We start from the raw sequence: 22516 nt of genomic DNA on the forward strand, positions 1-22516 counted from the left end.
TTCATTTGATCACGAATCTTTGTTTTCTTCTGTGTCAGAATGTGTCCCTGAAATGAAGGTTGTGACATGAAAATATACATGAACCGTTAAGGCTTTTTTAATGAATTCTGCGCTCGCAAGTCTCATCATCGGTACATGCGTCGGCCTTTTCCTGAACACAACCGCCCGTTGACTGCCTGGTTGTAATTTAGGCAACATGGAAAACATTGGGAATGTATGAAAAGTTATGGTGTTCAGATTGTGCTAAAGACCATAACTGTTTTATCAGAACCATGTGGCGTCGCTCAGTGCCATGCCATAATGGCATGATTGAAAAGGAGTTTAAGCTGTGGTCATACTCCACTCTAATATGACTCAAGAGAGGTCTCAAAAGTTCAGCACTGTCTCTCTCAAAGCGAGCCCATAAACTATTCCAATATATACATCATGCAGTGAGAATGATCTGATGGAGAAGGGGCTCTTTATTCAAATTTATGCTGTCATGAGTGGGCATGTACGACTGTAACTCTGCTGCAGTTTCTGCTTGTTACTATGGTTTCAATTTATCCACGGTAGGAAGACGAGTTGTCATATAAGGTGACATAGGAGACGTAACTAAACACAAAGAGAAAAAGGATCCACCTCAAGTCAAAAAAAAATGTCAGAAATGAAGGTCTTAAATTACATTTGTGGCGTAGCGTTTTTTTTTTCCCTCCGATACTTGCACTAATTGAGACTCAAATGGTAGTGGAAGCGACAGTGAGACAGCTAATTACCATCCTTTGTAATGAAGCTAATGGCAGACACTGTACCATGAGCCACTGTTATGAGCAACACCCCGCTGTACCAGACATAAAAGCAAACACAAATATCTAATTATGCCATCATCTCTCCCCACTTTCCTCTTCTGTTGCAGACGTTTCGCTAATTGGTGGCCCGCACTATTGGTCAGCTTACAATCACTCTGATGATGTGGACAATTAGAGCCGGGAGGTACTCATGGCTCATCAAGTCTGCGATAGTTGACACATCACGTCTCATCTAACTCAAAACAAATGTCACGGAAATGCTACCGTGACATCCCACGACCCCGACGCTGAGTATGTCCGGCAAAAAAAAAAAAAAAATCCTCTCCATTGTGTAGACTCAGTCAAATGCTGCTAATAAGGAGCTGCGGATAGGACAGCAGGAGCGTGTGCAGGCGCTCAAAATACTGTGTTAGGCAGACGCGTTTTCATCAAAGCTGTAACCTTTTACTTTGCATAGGGAATAAATAATCATATACAGCAGGTTCAAAGACACAAAGACACAAAAACACACACGTCATGTCAGCTAGAATCAGTGATTATCTCTCCTTTCATCTAAGGCTGTGGCGACAAAGGCAAACATTTCTTTTTCGCTGACAAGCTATGTAAATAAAATCTTAAAAGTGACTCTACCCTGCCAAAAAGCATTGTAGAGGTCCTTATTTTCTTTTTATATAAAGTGGATGAGCAGTGTTTTCAATCCACTTTTCTCTATCTACCAGCCACGGCAGACTGAGGTTAAATTATTTCAATGTTTTGCTTTCTCACTTGCCACTTGCATGAAGAATCAAGAACAAAGCATAGCATGAACTGACACCAAAAGAGTACACTATCTTATCTGATTGTCTGAAACAATAAATATTTTGTTTTTGCTTGTGCACTTTAAAACCCGACATCGACTCACATGCTTCTGATTTGTCATTGGATGCCTTCGCTCTTGCCGCTCTGGATCCATTTTTACCTCCCAGGCTCACTGTCAGAGCCCATGAGACCTTGAAACAGCAAAGCTTAAGCTGATCCAAACAGTAAATATTTCATGACCTCACAATTACATGAAATCAAATATAGGCAAAAGACGTTCATTTATATTGCATTATAAAAGAGGGCGGAATAAGGGGATTAAAAAAAAAGGGATGAAAAGAGGTGATACACTGATGAAGCCTCCGAACTGTAATTAGTCTACGTAGGCCCAAAAACAAGACGGGGAAGAATAAATGCACGGGGTTTGAGATAATTAAGCGATTGTGCGTGCCGTGTACGTGAGCTGTCACTCCAATCGCCAGCCATGTCACACTGGGCGACACAAGTGCGACTGGACAGCCGCCCGTCGTCTTTGATCTGGGCTCATGCATACGGAATCAGGTCAGGGCCGTGGTCACACACATTTACACACACGCACCGACGCACAACACACATGTACACTTTAAGCCGTAGGAAAGACAGAGTCTTTTCAAAGGGCCACAGTAGTAGGACCTCTGCAAAGGGAGACTGACAGTCAAGCATGCACAGGAAGAAAGGAAGGATCAAGGAGAAGAATGGAAAAGGGAGGAAAGGGATGAATGGGACAAATCCACTCAATACATCAGAGGGACTACTACTTAAAACAGTGTCAGAAAAAAAAGAACAACAGAGCTTAACTTACAGCTTCTGACTTGGGTTTGACCACTTTCATGAACGCTCCTCTCGCCTGCGCCTCTATCACTTCTTTTCCGGTTACTTTCCTGGTGTCCAGAAACTTCAGCTGGGGCAACTTGTACAGAACAAAGTACCTGTGAGAAAGGAAACAATTCAGCTGTGGCAACGCTGCCGCCTCGAAAGGCCTCCTCGTGGGTCGCTTCTTGACAACAGCGACAAAACAGAGAATCTGAGAAAGTGTGTAAACCGTGATACACTAATCAAACTGACACAAATTCTAATATGTAAATGCACGCATCAGCTAAACTTGAAAAGAAGCCATGTTTACCGAGATTTAATGGTGATGCAGATTTAATGGTGATATTTTCTTGTATGTAATAACCTTCAAAGCTGATAAGAAAAAAGAAAAAAAAAAAGTATGACATATAAATAGCACGAAAGAAGATACAACCCGTCTGCCAGAGCTGTCATTCTGGTAGCATCACAGATATCTCTCTAAGCTTTCAGACACACTCTGTCTTTCATTGGGAGGGAGAGAAACGTCAAAAGATAATGGCTGGAATACATAGATGACAACAGATCCTTTCACAGGCAGGCAGGGATAGAGGAACCAGTATGTCAGGGCTGAGCTGGTAGCCAAAAAGGACACGCATGCAGCACCTAAGTGGAGGGTGAGAAAGGACAGGGGGGGTGGGGTGGGGGGTGGATATGGGCACAAACAAGACCTGTGCGCAAAGAGCCGTGACAAATTGATGATGGTGATGGCGATGAGGGGAGATGGCAAAGCCTGTGTCAAGTTTTCAACACCTGAGGATAATAAGGAGGAGGCTGTGGGATCATGTTTGGACTGACATGGGATAGAAAAGATCTCCATGCAAAAAAATTAAGGAAGAAAAACATAATTTGAAAGCAAAAAGAGCGCATACTGGATGAGGAAAGCAAAACTACAGATATCACGTGGCCCTAAACGCCTACTTATTGGAACGTTACGATCGGTAGAATGACCTGCTCCTAACCCCAATAAGGACCCCCTTTTTTTCTGATGAGAGCACCAGCACTCAAATCCAAGAGGCCCCTCATCCCCATCCTGTGTCTCCCTCCATGTAAAAGGACTTTGTTCGGGGCATTTCCATGATGAAATGTGAAGATGCCCTTGGGAGACATGCAGAGAGGTTATTCTCCATAGGTAACCTACTATCACAGGGTCAGAGCAGATGACAAGGCTCTGTCAGCCAGTGGGGATATTAATGATTCAACCCCACCACAGAGGGAGGATAAGAAAGCAACGGAGGCAGGAGGGAGGAGGTAGGGTGGAGGGCGGGGCGGGGTGTGGTGGTGGGAAGGGCTGACTGGGGAGAAAGAAAAAGACGGGGTGTACTTTATTTAGGCAATACCAAATACCAAATATGACTTTTGTTGTCCTTGGATGTGGTTTTTCTGTAACAAAACTAAAATCAAAACCATTTTAATTCAAATAAATAACTGATTTTCAGGTTCCATCATTTCTAATAGTCTCCCAATATTTTTTTTTTTTGACAAACCACTCATTTGATACAAATAATAGAGAAAATAAGAACGTTTTTTTTTTTAACAACAGGAACTGCAAATGATTTCATTACATAGCTAGTTAGCATGAATCCGTAATTTCCAGAGGAATTTCCGTCAGATAACTCCCTAAGTCCAAATTACAGAAAAAAAAAACGGAAGAAGTAAAGTTTATTGTCTATATTTTATGTATCTTGCCTATAAATTCCAGCTATAATCTTATTCGGCTGACCTTATCTGCACTTAGGCTACACTGATACATTTTCATTGTAATAGGTGTAACATTTGCTGTGTTTACGCCCAGAGCCCACATTACTCCGACGTATCAGGACCTCTAAAACGGAGACTTTTGGAAACGATGACGCACGAATCCATATTCGCTTTGTGTCCGGGCCTTAATTTTCACTACATGTTGTTCCCCGATTCATCACGCTCCTATCATGTGAGCGTTTTCTGGAAAGAAAGCAAAAAATATCAGGCTTGACTACAGCGTGGATAACGAATTACAGCGAATATGCTAGCAGCTGTTGTGCAGTCAAGGAAATCTCTGGTCTTAGTTTCGGCCATTGCTGTTCTTCCTCGCTGGTATTTTATACAACATCCTGTTTACATTGGCATGCCTGCCCACTATACGGGTACGCTCATGTGAAATTATATTCAGGCATGTTCGTTTGCATTGTGATTACTTCTGGAACGGGGCTGAAACACTTGCTTAGCCTGAGATTATTTTGTGTTAACCCTTTATGGGGCAAGTGACCTTATTTGGTAACTTCCTTGGACATTCAATATGTCCACCCTGTGCCTCTCCTTGAGGTTGAAGAACCATGTGCACATTAGGTTCTCATGTTAGTGCTAATATCACTACCTTACAAACAAATGTCACTAAACAAACGTTCCAGGCACTTTTTTAAACACTTTGTTACTGGTTTGCATTGATTTATTTTTTGAGATTAGTGCCACAAATACCACTACCCCAAGAAAAATGTTACTAAATGAACTTGCCAAGCACTTTATGAATACTTTGTTACTGGTTGTGTAAGTATCATTACCTCAAACTAAAATGTTTCTAAATAAATGAATTTTGCAGTTTGTTCTTTTTAACCGTAGACGGGCAAGTTACCATATATGTCAACTTTATTAATCTTGATTTGCAACATTTATTTATTTTTTTAACGTCACAACAGTTAAAATATCTTGAAATATCCTTCAACAACACACTAGGGTTGAAATGTTCATTTTTCCAAGTATTCCAAGCAGTGCCCTATAAAGGGTTAATATGAAAACGTATAAGTGTGGATGTAGCTACAGTGGGAGGTGGATGAGGCAACGTTTCACAAATGATTAATAGTAGTTATTTGAAAGTAGTTCAATTGAATACATTTTTTTTTAATGCAAAGTTGTAGTACACAGTTGTGTAATTTTTCTCTCGGAACCATTTAAATGCCTCAGTAAGTAGTGAACACTGTGACAGCTGTAGTTACTAGTTACACTGCACATTTCGGTGTAACCCGGCAATTACTATACTTAGCATTACTGCTACGTACAGCGACATAAAAAAAGAATGTTTCTAACCACTGTGATTAATTTCTATGCAGCTGCATTGATGGCAAACAGCAAAAAGAAAAAAAAAAAGAAAGGGTTAAGCAAACACAAAGTACAGCTGGTGGTTGAGGCACCTTAGGCTCCTCTTTGATCTGCCACAACAGGAGATTGGACAAACTGATAAGTTTCCACAAGATAAGAGGTTAAAATGTCACACAAAAATTCATTCACTGAGGCGAAGAGAAAAACAGCTCAAGTTGCATGTATTGTCACAACATCTCCAGACAGCCTTATGAGGAGTGGGTGTCTTGAGCTGCATAATCAGCAACCATATTGAATACATAATATTACGAGGTTGAACTCTTGTGTTATTGTAATACTACGAATGGCCACTGAGCACATAGTCATCAAAGAAGGGGACAACATTTAACCTCCCTGCAGACTACACAATACTGTGTGAATAAATACTATATTTCTATGTCACTGCACTAATTGGGGCACCGATGCAGTGCACCAGGGTATTTCACTTGAGAGACCGAAAGCTCCTGAGGCATTGGGCTGGGTATTTATTGCCCAAGGCCAGTGCTGTCACGACCTGCATACAGCCTAACCTTGTCAGACATGAAATCTGCATCACGCTCAAATTGATGTTTTACTATGTGACACATTATGAATATTACATTACAGGACCGTAGACGTTGTCAGTCAAAACAGAACAGCTTTCCTCACCAGTAAGATAAGCATGCGAGAAGAGGGGAAAGGGGGGGAGAAGGAGAGAAAAGGGGAGAAGGGGAGGGAAAGTAAGAGCGAGGAGGAGGGAGGGGGGGGAGAAAGGGAGACAAAAAGGGAGAAGAAAGATTATTCAAGAAAGGCATGGGTGGTAAATGATTAATAGGCAACACAGAGTCAGAAACAAGCACTTAGGGCTAAAACAGACAAAAGAGAGTATGCTTTTCGCCTTTTATCGCATTTCATGTAAAGGACCCTGACAAATGGTGGTCATATTGCATGGCTTGAGGCCGGGCTTGATGTTTAATGCATCATCTGCTCTGGTAAGGCAGGGTAGTAAACACTCATTTGTGGTGGTGACTAGTCACACATGAAATCCATTTTGCAAACTGGAGTGTAGAGGGGCCAGTTGACAAAGCTTTTAGAGTGATGTGGTTGAATCCGCAGTCTGCTTATGAAATGCAGGAGCTGGTTGTTAAAGAAAAGGAACATCTCCAAATCCATTACTTATAAAAAGCTATCACTCTGAATGGGCTAGCATCAAAACTGTCTGAATAAAAATGTAAACACACACACAGAACATTATCTATTTATCCATCTACCCACACGTTCATCCAGTTGTATCATTGTGGCGTCATCACAAGTAGTTACGGACCTGTATCTCTGGTAGTCGTCCTCGTCCTTATCCGGGCTGACCAGCTGGTTGGGGCAAGCCTCGTTTCCCAGCAGGCTTAGGTACTCGAGTGACGGGGTCACATCAGCCAAGTGTTCCAGCAGGGCCTCGATATCAGTCAGGTGTCAAAGGGCGGATGTCAAGGACCTAGCGCTGTTAATTACATTAGCATTTACTACCCACACAGCCCCTCCCAGGCCTGTCTGCACTAAAACACGTCACTGTCAAATTTACCGAGGTGCTCAAAGAGGCTAGTCAGTGGCTTTGTGAGACTGGGCAGACAGAGGGGCAATTTAAGGTGCAGGCTTTGGCATAAAGTAGTGACACAATTTGGCTCCTGCTCTCTCTCTTTCTCTCGATCTCTTTCATTTCCTAGGTGGCCGGGTGCAGAACAGTGACAAAATGATGGATGCCCTGTGGTTCAAACAGTCCGTGCTTCTCAGAGCTGTGCTGTGGAAAACTTTTGCGAAACGTGGAAAAAACAAACAGCCTCTAAGCAGGCACATTCATCACTAATACATTCACTTGGAAAATTGAGCCCCAAAGTGTCAAAATACAACTGCACTAATGCAGTGCTCGAGCTTTAAAATGGCACTGTGCCACGACAGGATGTACATAATTGGCCTATTAGCATGTGCCGACCACTTCACAACCAAACTCAGCACACAGTCCCAGATGCACACTTCAAGGAGTCCCAGTTTTAATGTTGACTCTGGAAGTGCATGTGTGTGTGTGTGTGTGTGTGTGTGTGAAAATGTGTGAGAGGGAGAGAGCGAGCATCGTTACCCGGTAGGATCTGCATAACCAGAGGAAAACAGGACACATTGCTAAACCTGTTCTGAAGCTTCGAGGGGAAGTTCACACTTCTCTGACTGATCATAAACAGCCTCGCAATGTGTCTGTGTCTTAAATTTAGGGTGTGCTGTGCAGAGCTCTGGTTTTAAGATTGTTTACAATGGATGGCAAGCAGAAGCCTGGAGTGTTATAATCACAGTGTGAGCGTGCTTTTGCGTGGTTAGCGACTAAATAAATACCTGATGCAGGGAAACTGTAATAAAGCAGAATGCATCGGACACACATATAACAAAAAAACCACATTTTTTTTCTCCAATAAATAAATTAATACATAAAGATATAACCAACACTAAACAAACTGCATATATATAATCTTTCATTCTTGGGATGCGGTTTTAATCCAATACTTTTTATTCTCTTTAAAAAAAAAAGAAGATATGCTGACTGTAAAATCTGATTCCACTAGAGGTCCCTGTGGCTCAAAAACTCCTCCTGTGTGGAGCTCAGTGACAGCCAAGTTCTTCTCCTCTCTTTTGCAACACAGTGTTTTCTGCAAAGCCACAGCATTACAAACTTTGAGACAATAGAGGATTGTATTGACATAAGACTGAAAGCAGGATAAACTGTTGATTCAGATACTGATGCCTGTAATTTATGTCTGCATAGTAGGCTGCAAATCAAAATAAGAGAGGGAGTGAGTGATTTCCTCTGAAAGGATATTTGGTTCTTATTGAGTGTCAGGGTGTGGAGGTTGGGTAACCTGGGCAACTGGAGGTCATTTCCAAGCAGATTGTTGTCGACGACCAGCTCTTCCAGCTCAGTGAACATTTTGAGGCCTGCCAGTGACCTGCAATGATAAGGAAACAGGAAAACTGTTATGGCTCTAAATCTGGTCAGCCGTTATTGTGCAGAAATAAATATTTCAGCCTCTCTCTTTCATACGCCAGGAGAGTATGGGTCTGGGCCTGTCAGAGAAGTGAATGACAAGAATTAGTGGTGCTGAGCTCCCCTGGCATGGTGAGGCATCCTTCAGCGGCTGGCAGGATGAGGGATGGGGGTCACTTGTGAGTAGCCAGGATTCAAAACAAAAGGCTTCAGAAATGCGGCGGGCAGGATGAATTTGTCAATGTCTTGTGCCTTGAGGCGCCCAGTTTCGCCTGACCCTAACCCTCCATTCCCAAGACAAATCACTCTGTCACAGTTCACCTTCACTCCCCAGACACAAATTTAACTTGTCATCCATCATTTTCACAGAGCAACCGGAATACACTCACAATCACAGACGGAATGGACGGGAAACTTTTTTTTTTTTTGTAACTGTGCCATGATAGGGGTTAGTGTTGGGATTTTAACATCAAAGGATTTTTTTTTTTTAAGCGAAGCATGTTGCCTTTCCGCTCCTTTTTTTTTTATGACACATTGCAAAGAGAGGTGAAGGGTCATCTCAACTCCTTTTCCTTTCCGTCTCTCACACACACACATACCCACATTCACACAGGCATAAAAATGACGGAGGGTGGTGTTAGAAGTAATGTTGGGGCCCTGCAAAGTTCAAGTCGCAGAAGCCGCACAAAGGCAATGTGTTGCGTCGTCTAATCCTTCACACTGTCAGCGTGCCATGTTAAAGTGTCCTGGGTGACTTCAAAACAATTCAATCTGACAGAGCGCAGACGGTGTACTTCTCAAGACCTCTTACAGTTCACATAATAGGCATTGTTAATTTAACATGGGATTTTTAATTATTAAGCATGTCTGACTATACTATTTATTTATTCCAAACTCTACATTTTCAAAAATCCTTCGTTCTGAATATTGTATGCTTAAAGTAACAGCAGACAAATGACTCTGACAATATATAAAAACACATTTCATTGAATGATGTCACATTGCTATATGACAAACTGAGAATGCATGATGTCTGAATGAACTATTGCACCTCCCTGGATCTGTCTGGTATCAATGATTGCCTTGTGTGCACCAACTCGGATCACAATTTGTGCATATGGATGGGAAGAACCAGTGTACAGTGTGTTGGGGAGCAATGTATAATATATAGCAACATTTGCGGAAAAGATGCTGGCAAAGCAATATGAAGTAATAAAAAAAAGATGAGTAGCTGAAGTACATTGTACAGCACAAAAAATACACTATGAAGCTATCAAGACTGAATGGTCACTGACTAGACACCCTACAAGTGTACTTTAATTACACACCTTTAGTCTTGTCTGTTTTGTTTCTCTTGTGCTTTTCAATCAGCTTACTTTGACGTAGTCGCCGATCCAAAAGCTCATACAGGCACACACGGCGGACGTACCGCCAGCAAACTTTGATCTACAAAGCAAAGTGTTGCAACTATCTTCTCGGGTGGAAAAGAGCAAATCAGCAAATTCATTGTTGACTTGCGAATGAGGCAGACGGAGCAGCCTTATTTTAAGACATCAACATTTTGCAAACACACACACACACACACGTAGACACTTGATACCAGCTGACAGCACCTAGCCTGTGTGCTGGCAAAGCTGCTAGCTGACAACCTCTTATCGGGTCTGATTAATGCACTGGCAAGATGGATGAATGGAGAGATGTGCCAGTTTTATGAAATTCTCTGTCTTGCTTGTGTTTTTTTACCACAGTGGGACTCTCAATTACGAAAGCAAAGAGGCCTATCAGCTACAGCGTACACGGATGGAAATTACACAATTCACATAGAAGAATTAATTTTATTCTTTATTCTGGTCAATTTACTGCTGCAAATTCTAGTTAGTCCATATTAGAACTTATGACTAGACTTCTGGCTCTAAAGCAACAAACAAGAAATGCTATTTGTATTTTTTTTCCAGCCCAGTTGCTGTGTTTGCACTGACAGGGAATTCAGTACAACGTGCAATTAATCTGCGAGTATAATCTTTGTTAATGTGTAGTTAGGCACAATCCCGCACCACATTGGATAAGCGTTATTTCATTTACTGTGAACAGAGGCTCCTAACGAACTATTGCCACCTGTGTATGAGCGTATGAGTCTGTGTGTGTGTGTGTGTGTATGTTGGGCTGCAGTCCTGTGGGTTATGTTATTAGCTGCTCGGTTAAAGGGAGCCGCATGGCACAGGGGGGAGCCTTATTAATTGTTGTTTTCATGTCACCACTACTGCGTGCACTGGCTGATTTAATCAGTTAAATTCACAGCCAGGGGAGAGCCACTGAGTCCCATCCAGCATTAGCTACAGTGCAGGGATTGAACTTCTAATACTCTCCAGTTTGCCGTGCTCCCTCTGCAGACTTCCACACTCGGTTTCATTACTTTTTATAAGCTTTCTTGTTTTAATGTGCGGCTTGGAAAACTAACAAAGTTTAAGCAGTGCAGTTAAAGTACTTTGGCTCCTAAAAAAAAAAAAAAATGGGGGAGAGAAGAAAAAAAAAAAGGGTTTTGCTTTTAACAAAACTAATGAGCATAACTGACTCCGGTCCCAATGCTATTTGGTAAACGGCAAACACAGGCAAAACACAAACACATTTTACGGTAAATATACATAAAAAACACAGTTTTACAATGCTGTAATGTATTTTCATTCAATCCCGCAGCTTTAGAAATGTATGTGATAACCACGATCATAAAAACATTCAGTAATCTTTATTCTAGAGTTTCACTGAAATGGTAAATGTCATTTCTTTAGGTTTCACATTTCTGCTATTGTGATGAAACTGCTTGACACTAATGCTCATGTACAACTCAAAAAAAACGAACCCCTTTCTTGAATAAGTTATACAAATAATAATTTGCTCACATCATATTGCATCACCTCTGTACTTATTGGGAAAAATAAGATTTCTACAGCAATGTGTGATCAAATTGCATTTTCTTAAACCTCTGCCTAGCAGAAGGGAGAGTGAGGCAGACAGAGAGAGAGAAGCGGTAGCTTTAACGAGGTGAGGCGATGAATCCTCTCCTTGTTAAGATAATTATGATCAGCCTCATTGTCAGAGCTAATACTTCACACGGGCTGTCTTTACGCTTTGACTACCACTTAGCCTGTGTAAGCCCACCATCATACATCATACAGCCCTGTGTGCATCAGTCTGTGTGCTTTGGAGCTTACATAAGTAGTGCATGTATGTGTTGAAACCTCCATTATCTGCAAAGATCCAGTCTACTGAACACAGAGAGCAGATATAGTGGCTAATATTTAGCTGGAGTAGAAACACAGCACAGGAAGCAGGAGAGGATGTAGAAAAAAACCAGACAAGGACGCTGGAGAGGAGACACTGACCCGGAGAGAAGCCCTGCAAGATCAATACACTAATACTGATGCAGACATAGTGATTGATAAACCACTGCTGACAACAGAGGGAAGAAAACTCTCGACCATTATTGGCTGAAATGTCAGTCACTCCTGCCAATGGTGTGCACAAGTGTCATGTTGGATATCCTCAGGCAACACATGAAAAATGAAGAACAGCAGCCTTGGCTCTTTTACATGTGTTACACAGCCGTCCTTCTTATGTCTGCTGCTTTTGGAACTGTTGCCCAAATGAATCATTGTTGGGAATTTTTTGGAAACACTGAAGAGGTTAAATGTGGAGTTTGCTAAAGCTATACGTTACAGAGCCATAATGCCAAAGAACCTCAAAGCGTTGCCTATTACGGTGATAGAGATCAGAGAGGCGACATCCCTGCAGCTAGCGCTATAATACTTAAAAAGTTCCTGAGTCTAATGTAGATTAAAAAGCACACACACACACGCTATGAAAAGCCAGAGAGCCCTCACAGCTGCATCCCGCAGTTCAAGAGCTGATGTCCTCTCAGAGGTTACAGTAGTGTAGAAAAGCACTGCAGTGTTATTCTAAACGGAGGGCCGCGCTGCAGAGTGACAGGCATACTGACGTCCTGTTCAGAGGGCAACAGATAAATGTTTGATGAATTGACCAATACTGGGGCCGTGATGGCCTTCATATGTGCATAATGGACTATTCAGAGCACACTTCAAATTGCCTGCCAGGATAAGGTACTGTAATGAATGGTAAAAGGAAGTGGACCTGAAAAATCCAGTATGTGGACTGGCTTTAATAAACTTAATAAGAAAGGTGAATGGAGGAGGATTGGCTGGAGATGAAGTAAAGAGACTGGAGAGCTATTCTGCGTTAAACAGTCAGGAAATATTCCGGCAGTTCTTGCTACTCTGTACCCTGCTGTATTTTCTTCTAATGCACAACTCATTAAATTACCCATATTCCCAAATCTAGCCTTAAAATAATCATAGCAATCTTCTACTGAGATAAAGCAAATTTAAAAATCTACAAATTTTAAGAAAATATCATTTTATGAGTGTTTATCCTGTTTATATCTTGTCTTTAAACTAACAATACAATGACAAGAAGCATTTGTATTTCACTCTATTTTTTGCCTAAATGACTAGACCTGATGTTTTTATAGTGTGATGAAGTGATGCTGTGTGTGAGAAAGCACAGTATGAAAACACACATTCAATTCTGTGACAATATCAGAAAAATATGTGACCTATTAATACACTAAATCTCCATTAGTTCAGCACAGCTGCATTTCATCACTCTAACCCACAACAAAAAAACACAAATAAACATCCAAAAATACCAAAATACGGCATCAAAACGCTATCAGGATTAGCTCGTGATAAATAAGATGGCATTATCTGTAAAGCAAATTAATGCCCTGCAACCCCTTCAGCCCCCAACATCCCTCCTACCACCTCCACACAGTGCTGATCAGGTCTGTTCCAGCACTCTTGCCTCCAGCTACAGTTTATGGCCTATGCGCCGTTCTGTACATGCATCTCTGATGGTGATGGTAAATTAGACTGTCATTATCTGTCTCTATCTCCCCCCACAGCTTCCCCCTCCCTCCCAAAAAAATCTTGCTCACATGTAGACAGTCACTGCTCAGTGTGGCACTCCTCCCTCTGTATTGCCAAGCCTCAGGTGGCAGTCATTTAAAGATCACACATCCAGGACACACATAGCCTTCCCTGAATGCATGTCAATTCACACATGGAAAGGGGATTACACGTCTCCTCCCAGGCAGCTGCAAATTACTATTAATGGCAATGCAAATCATTAGAGTACATTTGGCGCCGCCAGCGAATCTCTTCTTTATGTGGGTTCACTCTTAATCTGTTTGAATATTGCACTATGCTTGCTCCCGATAGCCTATGTGTAAAAGCATCAGCAGCTACAAAGCTGTCAATTGGTAGTGGCGTGCCAGATTGAACTTTACAGAGGGTTACATCATTTGCAAAACAAAAATCTTTTCATCGAGCATAAACAAATTCAAGCGAGAGGAAATCTGTGAAATATAATTAGCAAAGTTCTTTGTTGACGAAGAAGTTAAACATCGCCGCTCATCACTTCATTCTACATGAGGTTATTACGCGAGAAGTGCAGATTCAATCGCTGAAAATGTATACACCACGGACTTCTGTGGATTTGAATGATACTATCACTGTGGATCCTGCAGTGTCTGAGTTATAGACTACCCCTGTGGATATTCCTGCTGAGTGTGTGAGGTTAATATTCTCTCTCAATGTCATTAGCGCTGGCAGAGGGGCTGAGAGCACTGTGAATCAGACAAGGACCGATCCTGTCAATTCACACACCCTGACACACACACACACACACTCGTAAAGAGCCAGGGCCAGACAAAATCAAAGCCACTGTACTGAGGTCAGCATCACCTGGCCTCATGCTTCCCCTTGCACCTCAAATCCCTGTCTGATTAATGACCCTGGACCAACCCTGGCCAGGGGATAAGGACATGACAGACATTCCTGTCAGGTCCAACCTCATAAGCCTTGCTTGACCCCAGTTTGGCCCAGGATGAAGTCTAAGCTCTAACAATGACCTAATTGAGAGGTAGCAGAGAGTCACCTATTTCCCAGCGAAGGAAGAAATTGAGAGATCGGTGCAAAAAAGGTGCATGTCTCTGTTCAAGTTTCAGCAAGTGAGGGTTTGTTACACGGCCAGACAGAATGACAGCTGCTTCCCATGTACAACACCAAATTGTACACTGTGAAATACATCATCGCTGCGAAATAAATCATCATAGCCTATACAACACTTCCCTTCTCACAGTGCCTGGACTGTGCTCACAGTACGGCCATGTGTCTTGTGAATGTTTGTATTGAAAGATTAGTTGTCTATCCACATGACAAACACCCACCCTCTCTCAGTGAACAGGAGCTGAAAATCAATTCACCGATGGCATCTCAGTCAGCGAGGACATCAATGCGAAACAAACAAGCGCCCACGATCTCTCATGCATGCTACATAGGCTCGAACATCTTTAAGTGTACATAAAACCATAAAACTACCATGACAGGATCAATCAGCCAAAGCATATTGCAATAAGTACGCCGCACAATAAACACTGACTTTTCCACGAGTAAAAGAATGCAAATACGTCGCATAAAGAGCATGTAGCTGGAAATGAACTCATGTACTTGTGATAAAATTTAAAAAAGAAAAGAAAAAAAAAAAACATTAAATAATAGATGCAGCAATCTGTGAGGAAGAATCCCTCAGTGCCCCTGTCTGCCTGTACACTCTATCATTACAGTGTTCAGGCTCAGTGCTTGTCAACATTTCCCTGAGAGGGGGAGCCATCCCGCATTACGTTAGAGTGAGTTCAACTGTCAACTGCCAGCCATTTGTATGCCTCAGCATCCACCTAATAGCAAATAATCACTACCCCGCGCGCTCTTCATGGCAAATGATCGATGTTGTCTTGATGTCTGATGGATGACCCTGCCACAGTGATGTCCAGGCATGCATTAAAAACCACCTCTATGAAAAGCCTGTCAGTCTGATGAAGCGGTGCACACAAAATCACACGCGTGTGCACATGCTGACACTGAGGAATGCAATGCACACAGATAAAGGAGGAAATGAACAAAGTGTGGGGAAGCCGTAATTCAATTCAACAATGATAATAATAAAAAAAAAAAAATTAGAAAAAAAAAACCGTTAATTTCTTTATATTAGTGGGAAATTTTCTAATGTGACGGGACCCGCGGTGTGATTGGTAGACAGCATTACTAGAGGTAGACTACTCAAGTACCACCTGGGATGCTTTCCCTCCTCTCACCCCTCTCTCCAACACACAAACAGCTCCCTATTACCCCTCAGTGTTCAGATTAAAATGCACAGCACCACAATCTTTGATCTCCCACTTGCTGACACAAATCCTTTCAAGCCTCAACATTTTCCTGCAAAGGTAATTAGTGCTAATTAAAAAGTTTCGAAAGCAGTCTACGGCTGCTGTTGATGCTGCCGCTGCTGGTGCTCGGGCTCGCCCTCCGTCAGATTACCCATCTACCCCCTCCCCGGGTCCTGCGGATGTGTGTGTGTCAGCTGTGTTCCTGCCTCTTTGCTGTAAAGAATCCTGTAACTAGACAACACCAAACGCTTGTTGGAGCCGGATGAAGTCTGGGAGCCCAGTGAGGGGTCTAAGTAGTGGTTCTTCCCCCCTGACAAACCTATGCTCTGCTGGAGAACATGTAATGACACATGTAACAAATACAAATCCCACACGTGGAACAGGTGTAGTCTTTAATTGGGGGATCCAAGCTTAGGGGGGGGCTTGTAAACATGGAGTAATTAACTTGATAAGGGATTCAATTTGTTGAAAATATCACTGCGGAGAAACCTATCATTTAGCATAGGCTGCGATTTGCATAATGATAACAAATACAAAGAACCCAAATTCTCGTGGCTTAATGAATAAACACATAAGTAATTAAAGATCTTGCCGTTTAGTGGGATTCCAATAATTTGAGATAAAGATACAAGTCGAGCAGCCTAACAGTGCCATCACTCATTCACCGGGCCTGCCTTATTGCTTTCATCACGCCATTATTATGATATAATTAGCTGCCTTTCTAGCATATTATTAAGTGGCTTGCTGAGTGTCAGGTACAGCAGCGTCTCAGAAATGACACACAAAAAAAGCAACGTCGTTCCACAGTGTTTCAAAAAGATAATTACATAATCTCAGCATGGAGAGCAAGCAGAAAAGTGATAATTAGACAAGTATTCCTGCCAATTAAAGTATAAAGCCTTGTATTTCTTTTTCATGTGATACAGAGCTTGCTGCGCTCCCATGCACAATGTAACATGATCAGATTGCTATTGTAAATTCCTCATAAAGAAATCCATATAACTAGAGTTAATTTATGCCAACTATCAGATTTTCCTGGTGAGGTTTACAGCAGCGTTTACTGGAGGCTGGAAGGTTTTCAAGGCCTTAACGAGGAAGTTGAGTGTAACAATAAAAGCCAGAAGTACGTTTCGTTTCTACAAACCTATTAATAGGCTTCATGATTGACATGGAGGTGTGCCAACAAGAAAAAAAACCTGAGAAACAACAAAGTTATTGATTTGACCTTTGGGATAGTTCCTTCTTTTATCGTTGTTGTTTTTGCCTTGTCTTACACCATGCGAGGAGATAATAGAACATGTCACCGCACAAGGCAGTTTGAAATTGAATGCCATCATTTTAATTTAAATGCTACATTCTCTGTGACATCTCTGTCGATGCATAATTGGCACTGAATCCCAGTTTGGATGTACATATTTATCATTCAGCGTGAAACACTCAAAGACACCGACAGATATGTTACTTTGATGGGATGACAGTCAGATGTGGGGAAAAAAAAAATAGAACTGCAAATCAACTGTCGCACTGTCAGTTAAGGTTTTTGTCACAAAGTTGCATGTAAACACGCAAAGATTAGAAACAGCAAACAAGCTGTAGGCCAGAATCAGCGTCTTTGCTCTGGCAATATGTAAATAGGCTTTTCTGATAAAATAGAATAACATTAAGAAGACAGACTTCCAAAGAAATTATAGTTAATGATGGATGCTTATTTGTAGAAAACCCGTCACATTATAAAGAAAACTTTACCGTGTGTGTGAGTTTGAATATTTATCGTATCACAGAATATTTGAAAGCTACATACATATTTTGCATTTACTGTATGTATAGCATGGACTGGTTAAGCTACAACACAAGACCTCATGATCCACAGGCACACGTTGGAAACTCAACTTTAACAATCGGGGTCAAACAACCTTGTTGCACTACTGATTTCTCTTTACTTTTTTCTGTCCATTCTGAGGCATGTGCAGCCTATCTGCCCTGTGTAAACCATGGGCGGCAGAAAAAAAAAAAAAAGAGAATAAATCCCTGACTCTCTCTCTCTCTCACTTTCTCCACACTGTCTCCCCTCGTCGCCTCTCTCTGTGTCTTACCGCTGGCCCATTACCTTTACAGAGTGAGGCTCATTAAAGAAGGCAAGTTGAGTCAAATCTTTCTGTAATTCAGCAGAGGTGAATTGCTGTCAACATCATTAACCGTCATTTCTCCAACTCACTTCGGTACTTATGAAGTGTTCTTTATTGTGTAATGATCCAAATCTCTTCTCTAAATCGCCCCTCTTCAAAGGCCCTGGAGGACATACCACCCATGCAGTCGCCTGACATGCTAGAGGGCCAGATTAAACGTGGCTCCGTCATTATGTTCTTCTTTGTGGTTAAACAGATCCAGCATTTCATCCGGCACTTCAGCGAGCAGGTAGTGTTTCTGAGGAGGAGAGATCCAGCCAGTGGGCTGTATTGGTTTCCAAACATGGCTGTCTTATCTATTGCAACACCGTATATTCAGCTCATTTTTCTTAAGTTTGCTGCATCACAAGACCAAAATCCTGCCAATAAGCTTCTTTCTCTCCTTTCAGTTTTTTTTAGTACTGTTTACAGATAGTTCACTGATCTCATAAGGCCATTGGCCAGGCTGGTTCCATGGCTAATTACAGTGAGAGCTGCCCTGCTTGTCATGCTAGATGTCCTCTGAGTCCTGTCTTAAGAGAAGCCTCCTTTGTGCCTCCGCCATTGTGTGTCCCCCAGTGCTCAGTATCATGCTATGCGATGTCCTCCAGGCCTTGTGTTGGGGAAAGCCTCTTTTGTGCAGGCACCATTGTGTGTCCCAGTGCTGAACCCCCTGCTAGGTAGGAACACAGACAAAGTGCAGCAGGGGAATGCTTCTCAGAGCCCTAAGACCTACAGTAAATCTTCAAACAATTTAGACAAACAAAAACGGCTGCTGTGCTGTGGTGAGAGTAGACAAGGAAAAGCAGATGAATAAGCAACATCAATTACTGGGGCTTTGACCTGCAAGCCCCCACACCATGGAACACATTTCACACCAAATCGCCCCAGATTGAAGTTGACACTGCTGGAGTGGAAACACTGACCCCTCACAAAGCTAGAGCTTCAAACTTAAGAGCAGAGAAAGGCAGGGGGCATTGACAACCTACATAGACCAAGGCCAACGTGGAAGGGAGACAAGGAGGAGGGGTATGAATTAAAAAAAAAAAAAAAACACACACACTCATATAATAGGTCCTAGTTTGTTTCAAAGTGAGACAAAATGGCTCAATTTGAGCACTTAGGCCATCGAATTGGCCCAGCTGAGGTACAAGAGGAACATGCGAGGGGACAACCGCATCAGGCCACTGATAAGGAGTCTATGTGAGGAACAAAGCCGGATGTCCAACAGGCTTACCAGTGAACCTGAGCAGGACTGGACCCTCTTTAAAGCTTGTTTTAGCCTCCCAGCTTTACCCCCCAAAAAGTGCCGCTTCCCCTGAAACCTTTTTACTCGGGCACATAAAGCCGGCCTCTACTTTGTAAGCTTGGACAAAGGGAAAATAAACACATGGGTCACATTTGTTCAACACAACAGTACACTGTGCTAATAATAAAAAAAAAAGTTTAATAAAAAGAGACTTTGGGTTTACCTCTCACTTTCAATAGAGCACCTTAAAGAGAGCCTACGTTTCATTATTATTTTGATCGGAAATGCAAGAAGAAAAGGGTGTCTCTAAAGGTGAGAAAAGATCACACAATCCCTTTACAGTTTGTCAATACAGTGTTAATTAATCTAATAACGAACCGCAGAGAAAAAACATGCCCCAAACTGACAAGAAGACATGCAGTCTAGCAGCAACATACCAGCACATTGACACATTTGGGGGCATCAGGCTCTGGATAGAGACAGTCCTAACAATCTCCCAATTAGCCAGAGGGAAAGCAGAAAATATGTCTCAGGTTCATGGAGCAAGCGTGAAACTTAATAATATGACATGGCATACAAAAACAGAGCATGTCTTTTTATAGCCACATGTGAAAATGAAGCAAAAATAAAAAAAAAAAAGAAGGAAAAAAGGAACAAGAGGGAAACAGTGCTTGTCTTTTTTACTAAAAAAGAAAGGTTTTCAGGGGTCTTTCTTTTTCATAGTGGATTTGGTAGAAGTGGAAGTGACATGATGAATGTGATAGACACACAGAATGAGGGGAAACAGATGCAAAAAAAAGACAAGTAAGAATGCAATCTAGCATTTATGAGGAATGAATTAAATGAGTTTGAAACCAGTTAAATGCTTGTAATAGTCTAATTACTATACAGCGTGTGTACATATGCAACAAAAGACGTTGTTCTGTATATTTATGAGATCTCATTTCAGTCAATATTCTGTTATAAGTACAACACAAAATGATAAAATCTTGTCTTAATGTTCAGTAATGCACTAATAACACCAGCAAGCTGAGGGAAAAAAACCCTCAGAGGTGAAAATGTACATTGCTTTCCCATTCCTGATAATTTCCAGTTTAATAATATGAACATTATGGAAGTCATTAGTGAATTTAATAAAAGCTTAAAACCAATTTTACCTCCATGAAACCATGACACATTGACAGTCAGACCAGGCGATCTGTCAGACGAGGCAAAGCGTCATTCACAAAGAATATCAAGTCCCAACATTACCACAAACTACTTAAACCGTGCAAAGGCTCAACTAATGTATAGGGTTTACGCGTTTTAAACAATGGTTGCCCTCTCGCCGGCACCCGACGCCCCAGTCGCAGACATTCAAACAGAACGATAATGGAGCCTCTGCCAGTCAGTCAGTCAGCTGTCTTTGCAAATGGAAATCCACAGAAAAGTGGAGATGGGAATCATTTTATCTAGTTGACACACATTACAACAGAGAATTTCCAAAGAGTAAGATGGAAGCTCTCAGGTCAATTATGGTGTCAAGGCTGTCATCTTGCAATGAAATATATACCTTTGAAGAACACTTTACTCGAGGGATGGGGTAAAAAGGATGGGAAGATGTACTGTTTAACCCAGAGACCATAGAAGAATATCAGAGATGATGGAGTAAAACGTGGCATGATAATGGACCATTTTCACTGAGCACACTTTGTCAAGAGGGACAGACTACACCCACTTTCTGATGGGTAGTATCAACGAATATTATTTTGGTGACTGCGGCTGATTAATGGCGTCGGCTGGAACAAGGAGCTTGGTCATTACCAGTCATTAAGATAATGGGGAAAGGTAATTTACAATATGTGTTTTAAGTTACACCGTAGATCATTTTTTTAAAGGGCTTTAATTCTCCAAAAATCAAGAACGAATAACCATAGAAAACCCACACATGCGGCCACTTTAAAAAGGCTTTCAACACATAGAAGCCCAACAAAACTTTGTGTTTCTCCAGTCCTGTGTTTTTTTTTTTTTTTTTTTATTTCATCCTCCAAATGTAAATGTCCTTGCCCTCTGTTCAAGATATAAAATACTAACCTTGAGACAGTGAATGACAGAGGGAATTATGGGTAATTGTAGTGTCAGAAAGGGAGACAGCTGTATGATGAGATTCTGTGTCATTTAGACAATCAGAAACTTAAGAGGCAGTGTGACACATTTCTCCCCCCCCCACCTCCATCCATCCGACAGGGCTCCTGACATGGCTGGTGATAATTTCCAGGAGAGAGGGGAAAAAAGAGAGAGACAGGGAAAGAGTGAGCGGAGGGAGCCACAAATGAAAATGGAAGTCACTGAAAGAAAAGGTGTGATTTTTTCCTCTTCCATATGCAGCGTGGGCCAAGTGATAGCCTGTGTGCCGCATTCATTGCTGGAATCAAGACGAAATATCCCCTTACATGTCAACCTGCCAGCCAGATAAGAGGTGTCTGAAGCTCCGTATGAGATTAATACTTCCCAGCTAGAAATGACACAGGATGTGAAGGGAGAGAGGAGGGTGGGGGGGTTTACTTTTGATCCCTATGTGGTGAAGCCACTTTAACAACAGTGCAAGACTTAGCAGTGGAGATACATACTTCCTCCTAAGGTCAGGTATGTATGTGGGGGGGGGATAAAAAAAAAAAAGCACAGAAAACACTCATCTAAAGCCACAAATGGAGAAAACAAAAAATTCTGCATAGTTGTCAGTTTTTACACGTTCGCCCGGACCAGAACGAACGGCAGATAAATGAAAAGGATGTAGTGCATGTCAACATAATGAATTCAATAAAAGCAACATTGTCTGCTTTGTCACATTTCAAAAGCGGGTGATGTGTAATTACTGTTATTTGTAGAAATAGCCTTCATTATCATCAGTGAGGGCTCTTCCAATGTAACCCGCTGGAAAGAAGCTCAGCATCCTTCTAATGGAAATGTGCTATCATAAGAAGACACAATATGGAATAAACACAATACAAATTTAGCACGGCTTTATTTAGCTAAATATGAAATAGCAATACACAAAAACAATTTGGTCCGCTTAGAAGATTTTCCATTTTTAGCCTTCATGCACAAGTATAGTTAATGTGTTATACAAATGCTAATACGAAAACTAACTGTACTAATCTATTCTGACTGCTTCTCAAAAATGTGTTTCCTAATTCTTTGTTAGGCTACAAGCAACTACACATCTTGAAACAGCAT

The 22516-nt window shown here is 41.7% G+C and overlaps 1 protein-coding gene across 1 annotated transcript in view; it reads right to left on the reverse strand.

Annotated features, from left to right (window-relative positions):
* The window catches only part of lrmda (leucine rich melanocyte differentiation associated), a 134329-nt gene that overhangs the window by 33825 nt on the left and 77988 nt on the right, over window positions 1-22516 (reverse strand). Inside the window, exons 2-4 of the mRNA XM_008298841.1 lie at window positions 8425-8551; window positions 6892-7031; window positions 2428-2554 (exon numbers count right to left, since the gene is read on the reverse strand). Coding sequence (XP_008297063.1) covers window positions 2428-2554; window positions 6892-7031; window positions 8425-8551 — 394 coding nt within the window. The remainder of the gene's footprint in view (window positions 1-2427; window positions 2555-6891; window positions 7032-8424; window positions 8552-22516) is intronic.

This window comes from Stegastes partitus, unplaced genomic scaffold (assembly GCF_000690725.1).
Source record: "Stegastes partitus isolate 25-593 unplaced genomic scaffold, Stegastes_partitus-1.0.2 Scaffold1355, whole genome shotgun sequence".
Lineage (NCBI taxonomy): Eukaryota > Metazoa > Chordata > Actinopteri > Pomacentridae > Stegastes > Stegastes partitus.